This window comes from Indicator indicator, chromosome 6 (assembly GCF_027791375.1).
Source record: "Indicator indicator isolate 239-I01 chromosome 6, UM_Iind_1.1, whole genome shotgun sequence".
Lineage (NCBI taxonomy): Eukaryota > Metazoa > Chordata > Aves > Piciformes > Indicatoridae > Indicator > Indicator indicator.
Genome location: NC_072015.1, coordinates 27,964,069 through 27,986,572, shown reverse-complemented (window position 1 = coordinate 27,986,572; position 22,504 = coordinate 27,964,069). Strand labels below are relative to the sequence as shown.

The 22,504-nt window shown below is 40.6% G+C and overlaps 1 protein-coding gene across 1 annotated transcript; it reads left to right on the top strand.

The window, feature by feature from the left end:
• On the top strand, positions 1-20,637 carry IMPA2 (inositol monophosphatase 2). The gene is made up of 8 exons (XM_054381761.1): positions 1-117; positions 5,770-5,903; positions 10,925-11,029; positions 12,588-12,633; positions 14,913-15,021; positions 18,580-18,688; positions 18,829-18,980; positions 20,522-20,637. Exons 1-8 carry the CDS (start codon positions 1-3, stop codon positions 20,635-20,637), a joined length of 888 nt encoding a protein of 295 aa, XP_054237736.1.
• Positions 20,638-22,504: the final 1,867 nt, after the last annotated feature.

Here is a 22,504-nt window from a genome sequence, read left to right as displayed (position 1 = left end):
ATGAAGCCGTGCGAGGAGGAGGAGGAGGATGGCGGAGCGGCGGCGGCCGGCGGTGGCGGGGATCCCTGGAAGGAATGCGTGGAGGTGGCGGTGCAGCTGGCGCTCCGCGCCGGGCAGGTGAGAGCCGCCGTCCACCCCGCTCCGCAGCGCTCTGGGACGCTGCCTGGCTGCGGGATGCGGCCGCGGAAGGGCCCGGGGGAGGCCGAGTCGGGCAGCCCCACGGCTGGAGCATCCTTCTCCCGGGCGGTTCGAAGAAGGGCCGTGGGGTTGGCGCGGCGCAGCTGGGGAGGAGGAGGGCGACAGGGCTCAGCACCCGCTCAACCGGGCCGCTACCGGAGCCGTCGGCCTCTATCCTCTGCAGCGGGAGGGATGTCGGCAGCAGGGCCTGCGTCCCTCGGGGGCTGCATCTCTCGGGATCTTCTCCCTCGGGAACTACATCCCTTGGGATCTCTTTCCCTCGGGGGGCCGCTTCCCTCGGGGCCACTTCCCTCGGGATCTCATCCCTCGGGGTCTCTTCCCTCGGGGCCGCATCCCTCGGGATCTCTTCCCTTGGAGGTTGTTATCCAGCATTAGGACGAGGAGACACCTCAGGTGAAAGCAAATTTAAATTTTGACTGCAGGTATTTGTAATTAAATAAAATAATAATAAAGCTGAAAGATTTGTCAGTGTGAAAGGGCTTTAGTGACTTTTTCAGACATACACCAGACTGCACTGTTTTGAAACGTGCTGTGATGCTAAGGTTGAATGTACCTCTGTCATAGGGTTTATACCGCAATGCATTTATCCAGAGTATTGTGTGTTGGCACATTACAGCACCAGTGTTTGGGTTTGAGCAGCTTGTGCTGAGAAAGAGTTGTGTCAGGGAGGTTTTTGTCTTCTTGTTACATGTACCGGGGTCTTCAGAGTGACTGAAATTCACTTCCTAGGGATAAATCACCAGTGGCTCTCTGAAGATCTACATATGGTAACTTATTTAAGATCCATGTTTTGACACAGCAGAAGCTTGGTCATCTCAAGAAACAGTCTGGCCCTGCTATGTGCAAGCAGCAAAATTTCTCACTGACTCTTAACAGAGCTAAGAAGTGGGATCAGCAGATTGTTCAGATGAGAACTGGGTAGGACACAAACATGAGCAACGTGTATTTCCCTTCTGCTTCCTTTTTGCTCTGTTATGAAACACACTTTGTACCTGTATACTGTGATTTAAGGAGCCCCCTTTTCCTGAGTCGAAGACCTGTAACTTTTCATTATATGTGTTATTACACAATTTTTCTCCTTATTGGAAGGCACAAAAATGAACATAATGCCAGAGGAGAGGAGATTTTAGTAATACAGGAAGTAAATGGATAATCCAAACCAGGATGACAGGTCATGCTCTCACAGACTCTCCAAACAGGAGTTTCCCCAGTGTACTCATTCTGACAGCCATTTCACAAGAGGGACTCTCATAACTTGCTCAAGCCTCCACACCTTATTTCTCAAAATATCAGTTTGTGAAGACACCTGTAATCATCTCAAGGTATTTTAATCACCCAGAAGACCACAGATGATTACCTTTTCTTAGAGCAAATAAACGTTCCAGAAGATCAATCCTTGCATCTTTTTAGTTTGAAGCTTTGCCATCACTACCTTGCAACAGGCAGGAAACAGCCAATTCCTTGGCAGGCCAAATTTAAACCAGTCGAGGATGTTCTTTAAGGGGGACTTTGGAAGCAGGTAGGGTTTTATTAACTTTGTAATGTTGAGGAATGTTTTTAGTTACAAAAAATTCCTTGTAGAATTAAAGGTGCAGGTAGGGCTGTATCTTTTATTTAAGTGTCAAACCACTTCCAGCTATTCCCAAAAGAAGCTAGAGATGCACAAAATGAAGTGTAACATAGATTTGGGGTTTTTGGTGAAAATAGATAAAATCAAGTTTATTTTGGTCACAAAATTTAGTTAATTCCAATGGGGGCAGTTCATCTTTTTCTTCTGCCTCTCTTCTAATCCCCTCAGCCTCTCCACTCTGATGTCCTACCCCAGGAATCTGCTTTCTCTATCCCCTCAAATCTGAGTCCTATCTCTATCCCTGCACGAAATTTTGCCACTTCATTTTTTTTGAGACCATGCATTTCTTAGGACCATGGCAGGTTAGAAAGGCTTGGAATCATTAGAAAGTGTTTGCAAGAGGCATTTGAGCCAACCTGAAGAAATGGATGCAAGTCAAGATGTCAGATTTCTAGAACAAGTTAATCAGTAATGCAGTTTCCTGATCTCCCCTTTTGGCTTACATGATTAGGCATCTATGCTCTGAAGTAGTTTCTTCTCTTGTTTTTAGTCCAGAAAATAATGTTATGAGACATAAGAGACCTATCAGGATACCACTAAAAAGGGGCAGAATTTTCATAGGTATCTGAAAAAAAACATGATTTTTTTCCTCTGTGTTTGCTCCCAGGGAATATTTTTAGGCTATGGACAGATTTTTGTAGCCAAGCAGATTAGTATTTCTTAAATTACATGGAAGCAGTTTTGATTTTATGTAGATGTTTGATTTTATGAGTGAGCAAATATCTCAGGACAGTATTGCAAGAAAGTAAATCCATATTGGAGCTCCCAAAAGTGTGTGGTGAGTACAAGCAGTATGATGAGATGAAATATCTAACACAAGCACCTCACTGGAGATGGCTTTCCTGCAGATGTTGAGAGAGAAGGCATCTCTGTCACCTCCATTCTCCTTTGATATGGCTTCATTTCACAAATGCATTAAGAAGATTCTAAGACCATGACTGCACTGGGTCCTTGCAGCTCCGTTTCCCCTGCTGCATGGCAAACCAAGAAGGGAGCAGGGACAGGCTGTGGTCTTCATGCACGCACTGGTGTACATGTCTATTGCTTCACATCACCACTCAAATGCTTCCAAGCAGGGCATTAGGGGAAGATCTAGCCAATTCTTTATTAGAGGAGGGGCAGCATAGGCTAAAATTGTTGAGTGACTGTTTTAAATAACCATGCTCCCAAAATTCATCTGCTTAGAGGTTTTTGTGAAATCTCCATAATCTAGGAACAATCAGTAATACAGTGATAAAGCCCAGTAAAAAAATATTTACAGCCAAAATGCAACATCTTGGTTGCCCATCTTGTTGTGCAATAGTGGTAAGGAACAATCAGTTCTTTTCATTTCACCATCCTGTACTTCCTTTGGTCTTACACTTATCTGCTGCCTGTTACCTACAGAGAGCTCCACACCCAGCTGGGAAGACCAGGCAATCACAGTAGGTATCCACAAACCTTATCATAAGGCTTCTGCAAGGAGAGGAGCTGTGTGAGGCTCTCAAATTACTCTGAGGTACCAGGCTTCAACTCTTTATAGGCTGATGATTTTTTAGGGATTATTCAACATAAGTTGAATTCTAGACTGCTCTGAGCTATTTTATGGATTAGTGAAGGATAAGAGCTGTGCAATCGATGCAGAGAACATGATCTTTGTGTGGGACTGCTTTGGATTGTATACTCATCCAAGCTGGTGCTAATGCAGTATGAGTCCTTTTTGTCAGATCTTTGTAAGAGAATCTGCAGGGACTCATCCATCCTATGGCATCAGCTGGTACAGCAGGTGAGCTAGTACAGATGTGGTGCCCATTTGTGGCTGGTGACAACAGCACAGTATCATGACTTCTCTCTTGCTCTCCCCACATCATAAAAGTTGCACAAGAGGTGGGAAGAAGCAGAAGCAGTCCATTTGTAGGGCTGTGACCCCTCAGAATGGGCCTGCTCAGCTCAAGGAGGAGATGGGCAAGAAGGCACTCAGCCACCACATCCTATCAGAGTCACACCCTTGGCTGTTGTTGCCTCCAAACTGACTGGAGCCTCAGGCTGGTACTTGGAGGTCACCAGATAAATGGGCAGAAATCAGGTTTAAAATGGTCGTGAACAACCAGAAAAAGGATCAGAAATTAAAAATATTAAATTCAGTGATGAGAGGTGCCGAGGGTTGTATTCAGAAAGGAGAGATCAAGTGCTGGAGCACACAGTGAAAAGCAACTAATGGCAGAGCACATCCCTTGGAGAGAGCTTTCACCTCTGCTCTTCTTTCTGCAGCAAGGCTCAGATGGGATCTCACTCTGCTGCTGAGCAGTGGCATTTACTGATTTATATGGCTGCAAAAATCTCTCCAGTCCACTGTGTATTAAAACCACACAGGAGCCAAGGACATGGCACTGCTAAGAAGAAATTCAGATCTCTGCTGAAAGAAGTGTGAAAGGGAATAAATGAGAAGTAGTGTCCCTCATCTCTTTGACTATATGAAGTTCTAATTCTAAGCAATTCGACTGTAGAATAACAGGTTGGAGATGACCTCAGGAATCATCTGGTCCAAGCTTTCATGGCAAAAGCGGTCTGGACAAGATGGCTCAGCACCCTGTCCAGCTGAATCTTAAAAAGGTGTCCAGTGTTGGGGAATCCACCACTTCCCTGAGATCATTTCAAAGGCTGATTGTTCTCATTGTGAATTCCTTGTACACAGGCAATATAAAAGTAAAGAACAATTTCAATAAAAGGCACCAGCATAGCAGTTTTTTTAGAACACACAACTGAGATGGTTGGAGTGATTTGGAATTTGCTTTGGACCAAGGAGGAGCCTGAGAGTTTTCCTAGAGCTCACTTTTATGGTTCTATGGTAAAACCATCAAGGAAACCATCGAGGGGAATAAAAATATTTAAGTATGGTTCATATTTTGATACACAGTGATGGACTTCATCAAGACTTCACACCAAAAAGCATTAATCTGCCCTCACCAGCTCAGTAGCAGTAAAGAGGCATAGCTAATGTTTTACAGCTCATGAACAATTCATCAGGAACAATTCATCAGGAACTTGTCAGAATAGGTACACCCTTCAAAGGTAGTGTTTTTTACTATCAAAACCAGGAGCCAAGACTGAAATTTGAGAGTTGATGGTTCCTTTGCCCATGCAAAGCAGAACTATTTTCTTTGGTCATCAAACATTTCTCCATGGTTTTAAAATACTTTGATCAATGGAAATTTAAACAATTGAAATAAGTGGGTTTGAGAAGGGACTTGGAATATTGGTCTTGTTGGTGCTGGGTTTAGTTGATGTAATTCTGCACAAATCAGGGGTAGTTAAGGTTTGAATCACAGCATCACAGAATGCCAGATTGGAAAGGACCCCAAGGATCATCTGGTCCAACCTTTTTGCTTTGTTTTGGTTTGCCTAATTTCAAGTAGTTCACAATTTTTAGTGGTTAAAGAATAAGTTCCTTTTGCATACTGCCCTCTTATTTTTCTTTTTAATGAAGGAATAAGAAAAACAAACAAACAAACAAAATCCCAAATGAACCAAACAAAAACAAACCAGAAAGATGAGAACATAAAGAAAAAGGAAAGGGGAAGAGAACAAGGAAAGGAAAGAAAAGGAGGGTTCTATTAAAGGATTCCTGGGCATTGAGGCTCTTTCCTATCTTAGATGTTTTACTTTTTGTAATTTCCTAAATCATGTTGACTGCTATCACCCTTTTATTCCATTAGTTGCCCACTTTTCTAAGCTGTCATGAGAGGTTTTTGTGGAGTGATTCCAAATGCTGTGCTCCTAAAGGCTACTGATTAGCTCAGAAGGGTTTTTAGTCAGAAGAATTAGAACAGACTCTGGTAGAATTAGGCCTCCAGGTTTTGGGGTTTTTTTTCAGGATTAGCTGTAATTTTTCAGTAAATTTATTATTTTAGTGTGCACAGGATGAATGGCCAACAACTCTGATTTGCAAACTTCTGTTTCAGATTATTAGGAAAGCTCTAACAGAGGAGAAACAAGTGTCCACAAAGACATCTGCAGCAGATCTTGTGACAGAAACTGATCACTTTGTGGAAAATCTAATTATTTCTGTTCTGAAAGAGAAGTTTCCCTCCCACAGGTGAGTGCCTATAGAAAGAAACCTTTTTTCCTTTAAGAGCTGTATATCTGACTGCCATTTAAAGGGGATTTTAGAAGGCTATACCTCTCTCCTACATATTGACCTTTTGCTGTTGGATGCTTTCATAGGAGTCCTTTTTTCTTTAGAAAGTAATACTTTCCTATACTTAGTACTTTATAACAACCCTGAGAAGCAAGGCTGTTTATCATCCTCATTTGATGATTACCCATAAGCAGGTTATAAATTACTAGGTGAGGTGTCAACCCAAGGTTTTAAAAATAGATCAGATTGTTGACTCCTCCTGAATTGAAAAACAACAGCTCCTAGCACATGCACAGATTAGAGGGAAGTTTTGTATATCAGTTGGCCAGGCTTGGTTTGATGCAAAGACTCTGCAATCAATTTCCACACTTGATTTCAGTCCACAAGGATAAAATTAATCTTCCTGCAGATCCTGTGTATCCCTTAAATACTGTATGACTTCCTCCTACCCATGTGTATTTCTGATGGAGATGAGCCTTGTGCTCCAGTGCTGCACAGAAATCAACAGAGGCAAAAAATCTGGAGGGCTCAGCTACTAATCTGATTGTCAGTGATGCTGCTGGAAAGAAAATCATAAGAAGGAGCAGAAAGAACACTGTATACTAAATATGGCTTTCTAAATATGTGTTGTGTGTGAGGACATACTGAAGCAGAGTACTGTCCAGCACAACGTGTGGTTCTTGGCTGCCGTTCTCAAGAGAGTGCCAGACTTTACAAGCCTATTATTTGTGTAATATTCCTCCTACTGTTGCTGGCTGTCCTCTTTCCCCATCTCCACTCTTATGCCGGTTGGTTTTGTGGTTTTTTTTCCCTTGAACAGTCTGGCAGAGAACACAAAACATACACTTTTCACATAAAATGAGAATCAGCAGAAGCACTCAACTGCTTTGAGAATTGGGAACAAAAGTTGTAAGGTCAACATAGACCTAGGAATTGAAAAATCCTTAGCTATTAACTCTGTACAGTTAACTTCTGACTTTATAAGGCAATGAAGGAATTGTTGTTTCTTCTAGACAATTTTATTTTTGCTGATACTGGTTGATGGTTTTGGTTGTAGTTCATTCAGACAGCAAATACATTCAGATTAAAATTAGATTTAACTGGGCTAGATTAAAACACTTGCAATGAGGAGTCCACAGTAGCAATCACGGTTTCAACTAACATGCAATTAAAACATTAAAAGATCTTTTAAATTCTGCTCAGTCTTTCCTCTCCTCTAGCTGTTGAAAGCATCACTGAAGATTTCTGTTATTTTTATTTATCTTAAATCATATTGATTCTGATATTCTCTGAATCCAAAATATACCTTAGGAGTTAGAAAAATTAAAAGGATCTCATTAAAATCTGTGCCATTTTCACTGTGGCAGTGATGAGTCTTGAGATACTGGATGTGCATTCAGAAATAAAGAGAAATATTAGGAAAAGCTGTTAAAAAAAGGTAAATCTATCCCATGTTTCTCTCTTTCCTCTGCTTGGCTAAGTGAAATGTATCATCCTGATTCGTGCTTCACCTAAGTTTTCATCTTTGCCCACTCTTTGGTATTCTGACATGCCCCAGGGGAGTCTTTTCAGAAGAGTGTTATTTCTGCTAGGTTTTTGAAGCCAGAATCTTAAGGGCTACTGCTTGAAAAAGGTTATTGTGCCATTTGCCTGTGTTACTGTTAGACAAGTTGTCATCTTTGGTCTTAACTGTGGCCTTAATCCTGTAGACATTAAAACCAGGACACAGAGGGTGACATCCCAACTTTCTGCCCCCTGAGGAAACAGGTGAGGGAAAGCCCTGGTTTGAATGTCCTGCACTCAACTGGGTATCACTCCTGCTGCAGCTTATGCTGTAGGAAGTTTCTCCGCCGTTCCAGCAAGGAATTTCTGAGTGGCATTGTGGTATGAACAGATGTACACTACAGCTTGGCTAAAATTAGCGGACTCATTTTCAGTGGGAGAAAGCTTTAATCCAGATTTGGAGAGAGGACATCAGAGCTGGCAGGCTGGCATATTAAATTAACTACAGTAATGACATGGCTGCCCCTCCCACTTCTCAAGCTGCTCCTCAACTTTGATCTTCTAAAATTTCTTCCTAAAATTCGGTCTCTTCAGGCTGAATGTTTTGCCTAGTTGTTTTTATAAGACAGAGCCATAGAGCAACACATCTGATTCTAGGGTGTCAGGTAATGATAGGACTAGGGGGAATGGAACAAAAATAGAAATGGGTAGATTCAGAGTGGATGTTAGGAATAAATTCTTCACCCTGAGAGTGGTGAGACACTGAACAGGTTGCTCAGGGAGGTGGGGGAAGCCCCATCCTTGGAGGTTTTTAAGGCCAGGCTGGATGTGGCTCTGAGCAAGGTGAAGCACCTCAGTGTACAGTGTCCCTGCCCACAGCAGGAGGGTTGGAATTAGATGATCCCTTCCAACCCTAAGAATTCTATGATTCTATATTGATCTTGAGAGACTCTCAGAGTTGCAGTAAGGGGCTTATATTAACCCATTAGCCCAAATTTCATTAAATGTGCATCTAGTTGGGCCTACAACCATTTTGGAAAAATTGTGCTTGGACATCAAGGTTTGGTCAATGGCACCACTGTGCCTTGACTTGATGGTAGCATTTCTGTATGTGAGGACTGCAGCATTGCACCCTGCTGTGAGGAAAAGGTGAGGGACAGACCTAGGGTACTTGGGAGCAAAACACTTTACATAGAAATAATTTTGGCTTTAAGAGGTTCCCATTTCACCTTTCTTTGGTTAGACAACAAGCTGCACTTCAGGCTCTGGGTGGGGGTGATGCAAGTGGGTTGAAGAGGAAGCCTAATTTATGAGGAAGATGGACAACCTGAGAAGGGATGTAAGGTGCTCCATCTGCAAGATGAGCTTTCTCTGCAGCCAGCAGCACACCCAAAGTATGGGACTGTGTTTACAAGGTGCTAATTAGAAGATTTGTAAACCTAAAGTCAAATGATACAGCAACAACAAGACAAAATAATGGAATATTTAGAGCAAGGAGTCTGCACTGTGATATGTTTGGCTGAGAATTCCAAACACTTGTTGAAGTCTTTCTTGTTTCTCAGTTGCACACTAACACTTTAGCTGCTATCTTCAATGGAGATGAAAAGAGTAACACATGCTTCCGGCTTTCCTCTTCCTGGTGACTGCAAGGGTCCACACCATCAAAATAGCCCCATTCTGTGAGGGAAAGACAGAGCAGCATTTGGAAAATTCAAGAAGTCTCCTTCTGTGCTGTCTGCAGAACATTTAAGATCCTGGTTGCAAGTGTTATATGGCATCATGCAGCATATGTTGAGGGCACAAAAGAAAATAGCTGCTACTCTGCTCCCAGTGAAGCAACTATTTCTGCCAAAGACATTTTCTCCTTATTTATCCAATGTTTCTTCTCTTTGTGCCTCCAAGAGGAGCTTTTTCAGCTTCAAGCATTTGCAGGAGCTCTGAATACCTCTACCAGTTGTTTGAATGTGAAACCAAAAGCAAGATTCAGTACTAGCAGGCTGATTCTACACTTTCTGTACATAGAGGACTTTATTCAAGTCTGTGAGAGTAGCACCTGCACAACACTTACAGAAACAGGCCCTGAGCAGTTTGTGGGAGAGCAGGGATAATTAAGGTCAGCAGGAAATGTGCCAGAACTTGATGTTCATTTCCCAGGGAAAAAGAAGGGCTGGGGGGGGGAAGGTGAAAAAAAGCATAACTGCTAAAGAAATTGGGGCAGAAGATGAGCTCAGATTTCAATGTGTGCCTTGTGCATCCAAACAACAAACATACACATTAATTTGTTGATTTTCTCTGGGTCATGGGAAAAAGAAAAGTTCAGCTTGTAAACCTTTTAATTTCCCAAGTCAGACTACTGTGAAAAATGCAAGTAGGAGTGAGCCTGTGGATTTTCTAAGAGTGCACTATTTCCTGCTGACTGAATTTGCTTGCAAAAGAGAAGCAGCTACAGTTTGCAGTTTAAATTACTTACTGCAAGAGACAGGCCTAACCCATAAAATCACATTCTGCATAAAAAACCCCCTTTCTTCTAGAGTTCTAGGGATGCCAGTTCAGATCCATTTCTACCTTCATTTTCATTACTTTCTTAATGGTATACTGAGAAAGTGAACACAAATGGAGTTTTTTTTTACCACGTAAAATAGTAAGCTGTAAATTTGGGAACTTTCTTCAAAATTTATATGAAAGTTGCCCATTCCCAAAAGAAAAAGGCACTATGTGTGTTTATACATACAAAAACTACGCATGTGTGTATATATGTGTGTGTATATATATATATATATATATATATATATATATATATATATGTCTGTATCTCGTAGAATCACAGCCTGGCTCAGGTTGGAAGTGACCTTAGAGATCATCTACTCCAACCTCCTTGTCATGGGCAGGGATGCCTCTCAACTGGACTTGGTTGCTTAACCTGGCCTCAAACATCGGCAGGGAGGGGACATCCACAACCTCCCTGGGCAGCCTATTTCAGTGTCTCATCACCCTCATACTGAAGAACTTCCTCCTAAGATCTGCTCTAAACCCACTCTCCCTCAACTGCAAACCATTCCCCCTTCTCTTATTGCTAGACACCCTTATGAAAAGTCCCTCTCCAGCTTTCCTGTAGGTTCCCTTCAGGTACTGGAAGGCAGGTATAAGGTGCCCCCAGAGTCTTCTCCAGGCTGAACAACCCCAGCTCCCTCAGCCTGTCCTCACAGCAGAGGTGCTCCAGCCCTTGCATCATCTTTGTGGCCCTCCTCTGGACTCATTTCAGCAGTTATGTGTCCTTACTATGATAGGGACACCAGAACTGGACACGATAATTGAGGTAGGGTCTCACAAGAGCAGAGTAAAGGGGGAAGAACCACTTCTCTTGAAATTAAGTCTCTCTTCAACAACTGAGCACTGGAGTTTGACTTTGAAGACATATACCTAAGCAAATTTTCTGGGATACCAATTTTCTCTGTTTTACTCTACACCCAATGCAGGTTTATTGCAGAAGAATCCACTGCTGCTGGTTCAAAATGCGTCCTCACCGACAGTCCGACCTGGATTATTGACCCTGTTGATGGAACGTGCAACTTTGTGCACAGGTAAGTGGACAGTAAGCTGGGGGAAATGCATAAAATGCAGCTTCTCACAAATCCTCCCTTGTCCTTATTTTACTGTGGTAGCTTTGTTGCTTTGACTCATCAGCAGGAGTCATCCCTTTATCTTTCTGTACCTCGCGTAGTGCATATGAGGGAGTGTGTGTTTGTGCTGGAGAGAGCTCCATCCTGTTATCTAAAGGGAAGCTGAAGTTTCTGCTGATTGCTTAATGACCCAGAGCTTTTGACTCACAGCTCGTTTATATATAATCACTCACGAGCATGCAGAGGCTTGAGCTGAAGCATAGGAATAGGGCTGTGCTTTGATGACACGTGGCCTCACAACTTATGTGATTGTTACACATTCGTGGTGTTTTCTGCCCTTCCAATGCACATGCTTCATTTTCTCTAGGAAATGCAACCATTGTACATAGGTACAGCAGAACTGAAAACTAAATTGTACATAGAGAGAGTTTTTCAATTTCTGTAGCACCACTACAACAAGAAATCTGGAGGTTACTAAGTTTAATTCACCATTTGAGTGCAGGGAGTTGTAAATTAATGCCTGTTCATAGTACTTGTACTTAAAATACTAAAAATATGTTCTGCCCTACGATTTAATATAGCCACAGTTAGGGGCAATGGTTTCAAACTAGAGAAGAGCAGATTTAGGTTGGATGTTAGGAACAAGTTCTGCACCATGAGGGTGGTGGAACACTGGAACAGGTTGCTTGGGGAGGTGGTTGGGGCTCCATCCCTGGAGATATTCAAGGTCAGGCTTGACAAGGCTCTGTGCAGCCTGATTTAGTTGAGGATGCCCCTGCTGACTGCAGAAGGGGGGGGGGTGTCTTTGGAGGTCTCTCCCACCCAAAACCATTCTATGATTCTATGATTTTATGATTAAAAAGCCACAACTTTTTGGTGCAGTTACATAGAATTCAAGGGTCATGTGCTAGTGTTTCATGCAGTTAAGTGGTATTTTCTCCTAGCAATATTTTCTGGACCTTTACAGCCCTTTTTAAAACATGTTTTTAAGAAATGAATTTATTTTGTTGTTTAAAATGCAGTAATCATACTTTAGTCAAAAGGATCAAATTAAATACAAGATCATCACTTTGATAAAAGAGAGGGTAGAGGAACAGGTTTCTCTTTCTGCTGATGTCAGCATCAAGGTATCTCTGTACAACTTAATTGCTATCTCAGATGCTTGAACAAAATGTGCTCTTAAAAGTGATGCCTTCTTATAGCCACATTAATGATTTTATATGGGATAATTCAATTAAATTAAAACAAAAAAGATCACTAAAATACACAACACATTTATATAAAGGACTTGGTATCTTCATGTGTTTATATCTTGCCCTCTCCAATATTAAATTACATTTTTAAGGAACTGACAAAGTTAAAGAGGTTGGCAAAGAAGAAAGTACAATGTCAAGAGCATTTTGACATAAGTGAAATTACAGAACTTCATGTAGGGTTTTGTTGCCTGAGGGAGCTGCATAAGGAGTAAGTTGGGAGATTATCTTAATCGATAATAATTAGTTTCTTTTCTTTTGCACAGGTTTCCAACAGTGGCAGTGAGCATTGGGTTTGCTGTTAACAAAGAGGTATGAAGCATGTTCTTTAAGATGGGTACCTGAGATCTGGTTAGAAGCCTCAAAACCATGTGGGAACTTTAAATAAAATTTAAATAAATAAATAATAAAAATAATATAAATCAGCCACTACTCAAGTTTTTCCACACTTTTAAAATGCATTTGATTATAGTCTACTATTCTGCAATTGTGCAAACTGGCAATTACAAGATCACTCTTGCAAATTATTAAAAATATTACAGAATTTTTGTGGGGAAAAAAGGGAGTACTGGTGTGAGCAAGGTTTTGTAAGGCAAAACCAGAATGATTTAAACATAATGCTGCCTGTTCAGATTTTAAACACATCTCCCAGTGTCCTTATGTTATTATTATTGCTTCTTTCCTGCTAGCAGTATCTGTGAAAGGTAACTGCTGCTATGAGGCAATTCAGAACCAATTTTCATAAGAAGTCCAATATTATGGCCCTAGTTTGTTTAATATGCCTTTGTGGTGTACAATAACTGTATTTTCCACACAAGAGCTTGATTACAGGGAGGGTGGAGGCTGATGGAGGGAAATACCCAGCCTGCATATGTGCCATTTTGAGTTTCCTAGCTGTACTTCATTCATGCTACTGCCTTTTCTCCATATGTTGCCAGTTTTCTGTTTGATATACACAGAAGAAACAGCTAGTCAAATTGCCAAGGAATACGTCTCTTTCAGCCTAATTCCATGATCTTAAATATATACATATAGCTTTAAGTAAAGCCAGCAAGAATTCTGTGCAGTCACAACATAGTTTTCAGATGTGCTAGTGGCTCTTGCTGATTTAAACAGAATAATGTTGTGTGCTCCTCTAGTCAGGCTTTTCAAACATGGAAAACTGTAGACAAACACTTCCATGCTTTTCTGAAGTTCATTCATTCCCAAAGATCCTTTTGAATACTCCATATTATTACCAGACAGCTTTCTGTAATATTTATGTTTTCTAGAACACCATTGTGATTTTGATGCCGCATATTTTGGGTTATGTAAACTAAACAAAGCTGAAACAAAAATAAAGAATTATGTTCAATCTCCCTCAGTAAACAAATGGGAAAGAAAGCAGTAAGCTGAAAAGGAGCCAAAGTACACACAGAGGAACTGGCCTGAATGTAAACCTTGAACAGTACTGAAGAAATTCTTGCAGATGTCTTCAGGGAAAGGGTCTATTAATAGTGTGTCCCTTGGTTTAGACAAGACCCCAGGGTAAGGGGCGAGGACAGCCTACTCCCTTTGAATTGTCTCTGATGGATGTAATCATCACGTTGAATGGAGGAGGGCAGCAGGAAAAGATGTGGAGTCTAGAACATCTGAGATGTTTTCTTGACCTTGTTACCAACTTCGTCCATGACCTTGGGCAAGTCACTTAATTATTGTCTATCTGTCCACCCCTAAATACAATCTTGCTAGCAGCACTTAATAGGGGTGGTTTTAGGAACTGAATGAAGTTTGCAAAGTGCTTTTAAATATTTTGGTGACCCCTGTTAAAGTAGCAGAAATGGGTTTAAATCAAATGTCAAATTCTGGCCCTCTTCTCATCAGTAAACAGATACTCCCACAAAAATTCCAGTGTTGCTTATTCTCAAGCTTTCACTGAGGGTGACAATATTTGGTACTTCTCCTCAAACTCCTTCTCTTGGAGTTGGCTGACTTCATGAAATTCTCACTTTTGTATATAAACAAAAGGATTTTGCAGAAAAATATTTGAACAAGGAGTACTTGGAGTGTACTTCTTGGGTTGAAAAGTCAGGTAAATGAAATACATCATGAAAAGTAAAGTGCATATTAACAGTGCACCATGACTTCTCTGTCTGGATGTCTGACTGATGATATCCATATATTTGGGGCTGCAAAGCCTCAGGATCCAGCCCAAGTCAGTGGGATTACTTCTAGGTGTAGCTGTCACCAGTGGAAGTAAAGCATTCAGAACTTGCCTTAGAGGACTTACATACTTTCAGTAAAAGCATCTAACTGCATTTGAAATCAGCACAGCATAAAAGTTAATTAATCCTTTCTAATGTGAACAGGCTATGAGTACGAGTTTAGAAGATCACATATTGCATTAACTTCTCTTGATAAACTGAATTTTATATGACCTATATATCAGTGTCACAGTAACAGTAAAATTATTCCCGTTTATTAGCATCAATATAATCTTTGATTACTGTACCAATTAAAATATTGATGATCTTTCTGCCATTAGTAGTTGTTTATATTTATGATGAGTAATTTGAGTTGCATTCATTTCTTTCCTTTTCAAAATCTTAAAGCTTGAATTTGGTGTAATTTACCACTGCACTGAAGAACGGTTATACACTGGTAGAAGAGGTCAAGGGGCATTTTGTAATGACAAAAGGCTTCAGGTATCAAAAGAGACAGGTTGGTCTAGATTTTGTTAGAACTCTAAAAGGAATATGTTAATTTTGTTTCAGAGTTGTTGCAAATCATCATTAGGATAATGAACATCATTATCCTGATGGCAAGTATTTCACCTGCATGATAATTTTGTTGTTATATGTTTGTTTTCTTCTGAGAAGTCACAACTTTCCTCACTTTCTTTTTTTTTTTTAACTTATATCTGAATATGAACTCTTTAAAGAATCCTAAGTTATTTTGCTTTATAACCATTGTTTAAAATACGGAAGAGTGAGTAGATTCACCATTTTCATTCCAGCTGTACACTGGCATCACTTTTCTTTTATGAGCAAGAGGCAATGGGAGTGGTGAATCAAATTCGGAGTACTGTGGTGGCTGTTATTCACTTATTTTACAATAAATTGTACATCATAAAGTGTATTGTGTCTGTAGGCATACATGTTAACAGTAATCTAAAGGATGCATGCTTCCTTAGGGGTTCTTTAACAGCTTGCTTTTGTCTGTGAGGTATGTTTCAACATACAAATAGCTGCTAGCACCACTTAGTCGACCCTTTAATGGAATTCTTTTATTGGTAAACCAATCTTTGCCTAATGGTAACAGAGAGCAGCAATCAGATCTGTGCAGAGAAGTTTTCTTTTAATCAATCAAAATGCAGAGGAGAACATAACAGTTGTAGACAGAAGCAGACATGTGCCAAAAATGTACATCACTGTATGCAGGAGATAGTAAAATTTTCACTCCTAAAAGAGATGTAATGAGCTTGAAACACACTAAATTCAAGCAAGTTAACATAAAGAATTTCTTGTAGTTCCTCAAGCAAATCCTGCATCAAAAATTCCCTAATATTTGGGAAGTTTGGCTGTTCACCTAAATTAATAGTGAGCTGATGTCTCTCTGTTTGGAGAGAGGGAGCAAATTGCAAAGTCAGTGACCCCTCAAATTTAAATCTTCAGTTATATATTACATTTTTGTCAGTGCTTGAATATCTCCTATTCCACAAAAGTCTAGAGAAAAACCTGTTAGGGTGCTCCCAGCTGGGCTGGCTGAGCCACCCTTGAAATGGCCTCATTCACTTTTCTCCTAAAGAATTCTGGTTTCCAGCTGAGCAAGGCACAGTTTTGGCACATGCCACTTTTGTCCTCCTTTCTCTGGACACCGAGTCTACATGGATGTCTAGAACATCACAAGGAAAGTGGGCCTTCTGCCTTCTTCCAAATGCTTGGAAATTTTCCCTTGTTTTGAGACATGTCATTTGGTGGTGGCCATCTTCACCAGTGAAGATGGATCTTCTTTAGTCTCCCTTTTTTTAATGTTTTAAGCGTATAAAATCACAGTTGCTCATTTCCCAGAAGGACTGTGGCTTCAGTGAACTAATCCAGCCCTGGAACAGAGAGTGTCTTATCCTGTACCTAGCACTGGAACTTCAGTAGTCTTCACTAGTGCATGATGTGTCGGGGATCTAGGTGTCATGGTACTTCCTGCCTTTTGTTTTCAAGAATTGTGATTGTTGTATAACATTGATCTGTGCTACATATTCATTGTTCAGATTTAGTAATTTGAAACCACAGCCCAGGCAGACTCTGTTCTGTCAATACCAAATTTTGTAGCGGTCTGGTATGGGAGTCCAAGCAGTCAGGTTATACATAAATAAAAGATCCATCTTCCCTTTGATCTTGAATGATGCTTTCTTCTCATGCTTAGATTCAGGTCAGACCTTACATGTGCTAGTACTGTAAGTATATTTTGGTTTTTTTAATCTTTTGTGGTCAACAGAATTGGTCTTTGACTCACATCTGTCCAGATCATTGTTAAGTCTCTTCTACCAAGCCTCTTTATTTTTCTGGCCTCTATAAGAGTGAGAAGCAGACAGTAAATTTCCTCCTGTACCTTGAATTCCTGAAACTCCATCAAGTCTTGTGATCAGCCAGCTCCTTTTCCTAAGCAGAGACCTCCCTCTCCCTTGCCTTAGTTTCTTTAGTGTCCAGTTTCCACCTGCAGCCACGGCAAAACCTGAAGATACTGATTTATGCACTAGACACATATTTGATCACTCAAAAGAATGACTGTCTTAGTCATGACCTAGTTGTGACTGCTGTGGTATGACTGCTTGGTGCATCTCAGCAATGAGGCGTGCATTAAATGCTCTGTAATTACAAATTTAGTGTGTTATGCAAAAAGACCTAAGGCAGATTGCTTTCACCATCCAGAGTTTTCAGTGGTGAATAAACAACGAGTACCCTGCAGCATACCTTGATTGGTGTTCTGATATTTTAATGCTGTAATTCAAAAAGCAGTTGTTAAATCCAGTGTTCCTACAATTGAGCTTTGTGATACTCTGTAACTTTTTATGTAATTTCATACCTGTTACTCACCAACCATTTACTGCATGGCTTAAATCCATAGTGTTCCTCTGCATTGTTAAATTCACTGGTAGCCTGTTTAATTCAGTGATGTCTCATGCCAGCCTAATTTGCTTTTGAACATCTCCTTGCTTCTTCTGCTAAGAAATTACAACTCATGCAATTAGCTGTAATAACCAGGTAGACATTCCCTATCTGAATGAGTGCTGAGCTTCCAACTGAGGGTAGAAGGTGACACCTGACACTTGGGCACAGCCTAGCTAGTAAGTGATCAATCACTAAACCTTTGAGTTTTGTCATATCTCTAACACCTCTGAGTTCAGCTGGCACAGCAGGAGCAGGGACTCTTGGCATTTGATCAAGCACCTCCACCTACATTGGCATACACTTGTTATGCACTAGAAGTATTCTGATCTCGCATGAGGACTGCTGCAACACCCTGCAAGGCACTGTGAGTCCCTCCTTTGACTCTACACAAGGCTGGCAGCCTCACCTGCTGTAGGTCAGAACTGCCCTCGCTGAGCACAATACAAATGTAACATTTGTATGTTGATACTCATTAAGATACTGCTTTAGTTTGTGTTAAGAAAGGGTTTTTTCATTCATGTGCTGTCTTCAGGCTCTGAGATGTCAGAGGGGAAGGGAGCTGTTACTGGGTGACTGGTGATGCCAGTAGAAACTTTTCTTCCCTTTTACCGTATTCCTGAATGTTTATCACTTGTTAACTAATTCCATTAAAGTTCCCTGTTGAAGAACCATCAAGTTTTCAGATATGACTAGATTAGCATCATTGTTAATTAATAGGTCACTGGATTATTTTTTACTTGACTGCTGATGTTAGTGAATTTGACAAAAGCTGACAGGTCAGTGAAACAAAGCAGTGTATGGAAAGAGAAGGAATGTAAGAACGCATTCTTGATTTTAATCTTCCTGTTCTGATTTATTAAAAGTATGTTTAGCTCATCCTTCCAATCTAAGACATTCTATGATCAGATTATAAGAAATCTAGTCTTGCTTGAATTTTTATGCAGAGTTTTCACATTTATCCTATGAAAGAGTTTGGACTTTAAGAAAAGAAAAAGGGGGGGACCTGAAAATTGTGGTTTTCTGTGAAAAGTCCATTAGTGTTTAATTTAAAAACAAATTACCAACAGATTAATTAATGCTGAATTAATAAAAACAACTCCCTACATTGCAGATATCTCGAAGGCCTTAATTTTAACAGAAATTGGTCCAAAACGTGACCCTGCAACTTTGAAACTGTTCCTTGGTAACATTGAGAGATTGCTGAAGGCCCAAGCACATGGGTAAGATATTTTACAATAAATCATTCAAAATCCCCCCCAAAAAAAAATCCAACAACAAGCACACTGCACATTTTGCAATAGGTTGGAATCAAAAGCTTCTGCTTTATGTAGCCTTTATGTCTCCTTCTCGTGGGGTTTAGGGTCCGTGTCATTGGGAGCTCAACCCTGGCTCTGTGCCATCTGGCGTCAGGCGCTGCAGATGCCTATTACCAGTTTGGGTTGCACTGCTGGGACATGGCAGCTGCAACTGTCATTATCAGAGAGGCAGGAGGCACTGTGATAGACACTTCAGGTGAGTGAAATAGCCTTCTTTTCATTGACTTTTGGGGGGGACCAAGCAGCTATTTTGGGGCAACTTGTGTTACCTCAGTATGTCCTTTCTCCTGTGGCTCTAGCCCATTTCCAACAATCATCTGTAGAAACATCAGTACTCTCCACCAGTCTCTGGCTGATTATTCATAGCACACTGATGCAATTCCAGTCTGGGGTTTCATCACATCAAAGGTCTTCTGAGTCAAACTGTGTTTCCATGACTTTGAGTAATACCTTTAAAGCATCAGCTTTACAGTAAAGGGCTAGCCCAGGAGATTGGTAGATATGCTTAGGCTCCAAACAGATTTTGGCAGAGATAGCCTCCTGAGAGAGGAGGACTCTCAGGTACGTGTCTGAACAGAGATGACTCAGAAGGGAGTAGAGCACAGCACAGTCTCTGGATTACTGTTTTACTCATTTAGATAGTACACATCTCAGAGTAATGCTTTACTGGTGACCAGTATGTATTGTGGAAAGATATGGTGCATTAAGAAAGATACGCTGACTGAAATGTCTGTCCTATCCCTTCCTGTTGCTAAAAGAGGGGAATATTGCATTTACTGTTTCATACTGAACAAATCTAGATGTTCACTGCCTCTGTTGCAGTGCTCCTCCCCATGTATTCAGCACTGCTGAGGCTGCATTTCAAATACTGGGTTCAGTTTTGGGCCCCTCACTACAAGAAGGACATTGAGGTGTCCAGAGAAGGGCAATGAAGCTGGTGAAGGGTCTGAAGAACAAGACCTATGGGGAGAAGCTGAGGGAACAGGGTTTGTTTAGTCTGAAGAAAAGGAGGCTCAGAGAAGACCTTCATACTCTCTACAGCTGCCTGAAAGGAGGTTGAAGCAAGGTGGGGGTCAGTCTCTTCTCCCAAGTAACAAACAATACGACAAGAGGAAACAGTCTCATATTGTGCCAGGGAAGGATGGAAATTAGGAACAATTTGTTTATCACAAAGGACTGTAGGAAAAATTTCTTCACTGAAAGGGTTGTCAAGGCCTGGAACAGGCTGCCCAGGAAAGTGGTGGAATCACCATCCCTGGAGGCATTTAAAAGATGTGTAGAGGTGATGCTGAGTGACGTAGTTTAGTGGTGACTTTGCAGTGCTGGGTTAGCAGTTGTACTTGATGATCTTAAAGGTCTTTCCCAACAGAAATGATTCTATGATTCTATCATTTTATATCTAGAATTTTCTAAGATAATATTTCTAAGATAATATTTTGCCAGAGATTTCCAGATATTAGTTGTCAATTAGGTTGTCCTTCTCACCCCAAGAGGAGCTATGTATGAAGTTGTTGCAGTGTTTCTGAACCTAATTACGCAGGGTCACACCAGATCACAGGATGTTAGGGGTTGGAAGGGCTTTCCAGAGATCATTGAGTCCAACCCTGCTGCCAGAGCAAGACCACATAAACATGTAATCTAGTGCAGCATGGTTTATATTTGAGAAAATAATAGGCAGTTCGAATATTGCCTTTTTACATCAGTTAAGCCAGTTCTCATTAATCCTTTTGTCCTCAGGGGGACCTTTGGATCTTATGTCCTGCCGAGTGGTCGCTGCAGGCACCAGAGAGATGGCTATGTTCATAGCTCAGGAATTACAAACTATTCACTACAGACGGGATGATGAGAATTAAAATCCTCAGACAGGATGGAGTCTGCCCTCCTGAACTACAGCAAGATGGGTGGCTTGAAGGGTACGTGATATCAGCAGGATGCTTTCCATGGAGACTTTTCTGTGTCAAATATTTTATATAAATTTGTTACAAGGTGGGAAGAGTCATAGGGAGATTTTTAAACCTCTAAAAGCTGTGTTCCCTTTTTACTATGTATCTCTTTCAACAGTATCTTTTTTATAAGATAGCATATTTTACTAGTAGTAAATTAGTCTGGAGATCAAGTGGTAATTTCATATCCGTGAGGCTGATATTTAGTCTTGTTTTTGTAACATGCAGCTAAAAAAATAGAACTTTATTTTTACAGATGCAGATCTCAGGTAAATGAGCTTTAGGACTGTAGCAAGGATGAGTAGTTAAGACGTGTGCCTATAATACCCTTGTTCTATGATACTTCAGAATGCAATAAACATGACTTTGTTGATTCCTAACCATGTCATAGCTATACATCCCTGTATATGTCCAGATACATAGATGTATGTCTATGTGTATTACACCTGTACATCTCTATGCATGTATACACACAAAGACCCATGTGTGTCTCTTCTATATATGGCTATCCTGGATGTTTACAGCAATTTAGAAGGAAAAGCTGATATTGGAAGTTATTTTCAGGTAAAGAGTATAGGTATGCCAATGGCAAATAACAGAGCCCATGGTGGAAAATGGTTAATGATTTCACATACAGCCCGGCTAGTTCTTGTCTCCCTTTATCCCTCTGCCTGGGGACAAACTGTACAGTCCTCCAGGTTTCTGTAAGATACTCAAACCTGCAAACACTTACTACCATAGAGTAATTATAGTTAAAAAATAGGACTATTGAACTTCACTGAGCTGTTCACAGTATTAACTAAGACACGTGGCAGGAGGCCAGAGGAACATAGCACAGTGTCAAGGAGCTGTGGATTTTTGATCAGAGCAGCAGGATTTGTACCCTTACAGGCAAGGTACTAAAAATGTGCATGTAAGATACGACTGCAAAAGCTGTAAATCACATCCCTTTCTCACACAAAGTTGTAATCACACTTTCTGGTCAGAAAAACGTGTAAACTCAGTTACATACATTTCCACAACACACAGTTGTTCTCTCTCTTTGTGTCTAGCACTGGGTTTAATTCCACCAAGGCAATCATTGCCATTTAGATTATTTTTTTAAATCATAAGCACAGGGAAAATACAAGCGTGACCAGAAAAGTAATCGAGATTAAATCACTTATATTTTTTTCCATTAAAAAAATGAATTAAAAAGTATCTTCTTCTTTTATTTTCTTTTTTTTTTTTCTTCAAGGGTGCAAATTAAAATAAAAGTGAGCCAAAAAAATAAGTTGGGTAAAAATGTTTAACTTTCTTTAAACACTGCATATGTAGACTTTGTAAACTTGTTCAGATATCTGCTTAGAAAAAACAAACTACATACTTTTTAAAAAATAACCTTACATGTGTTTCTTGCAATGAAAAATGTTTTTCACTGAATACAACATAAACTTCTGTGTGATTTCTTGATGCTTTTTTTTCCATGAAAAATATAAAGTATTGACTGTGTGAAGAATGTCTACATCCAACCAAGTATTTAAGAACTGATGGTTCTCACCAGAAAACCAGTGCTGTCCATCACAGTGATCAATGTTTTGTCACTGCTCCCTTTAACCCCACCCCCCATCTCTTTGTACCCCCATTTGGAAGCTGAGATTGTGAGCCCTCTGGGGCAAGGACTAAAGTAATTTGGCTCTGGGTTTGCACAGTGCTAATTCTGGTCCACCATTAGGCACTGAGGTGCTATAACAATACAAATAATAAATACTAATAGGCTCACTTGTCTCTTGTTCAC

Coding starts and splice junctions, on each gene's coding strand:
- IMPA2 (XM_054381761.1), top strand. CDS start 1: ATGAAGCCGTGCGAGGAGGAGGAGGAGGATGGCGGAGCGGCGGCGGCC. Junction 5,904..10,924: donor GAGAAGTTTCCCTCCCACAG/GTGAGTGCCTAT, acceptor CACCCAATGCAG/GTTTATTGCAGAAGAATCCA. Junction 11,030..12,587: donor ACGTGCAACTTTGTGCACAG/GTAAGTGGACAG, acceptor TCTTTTGCACAG/GTTTCCAACAGTGGCAGTGA.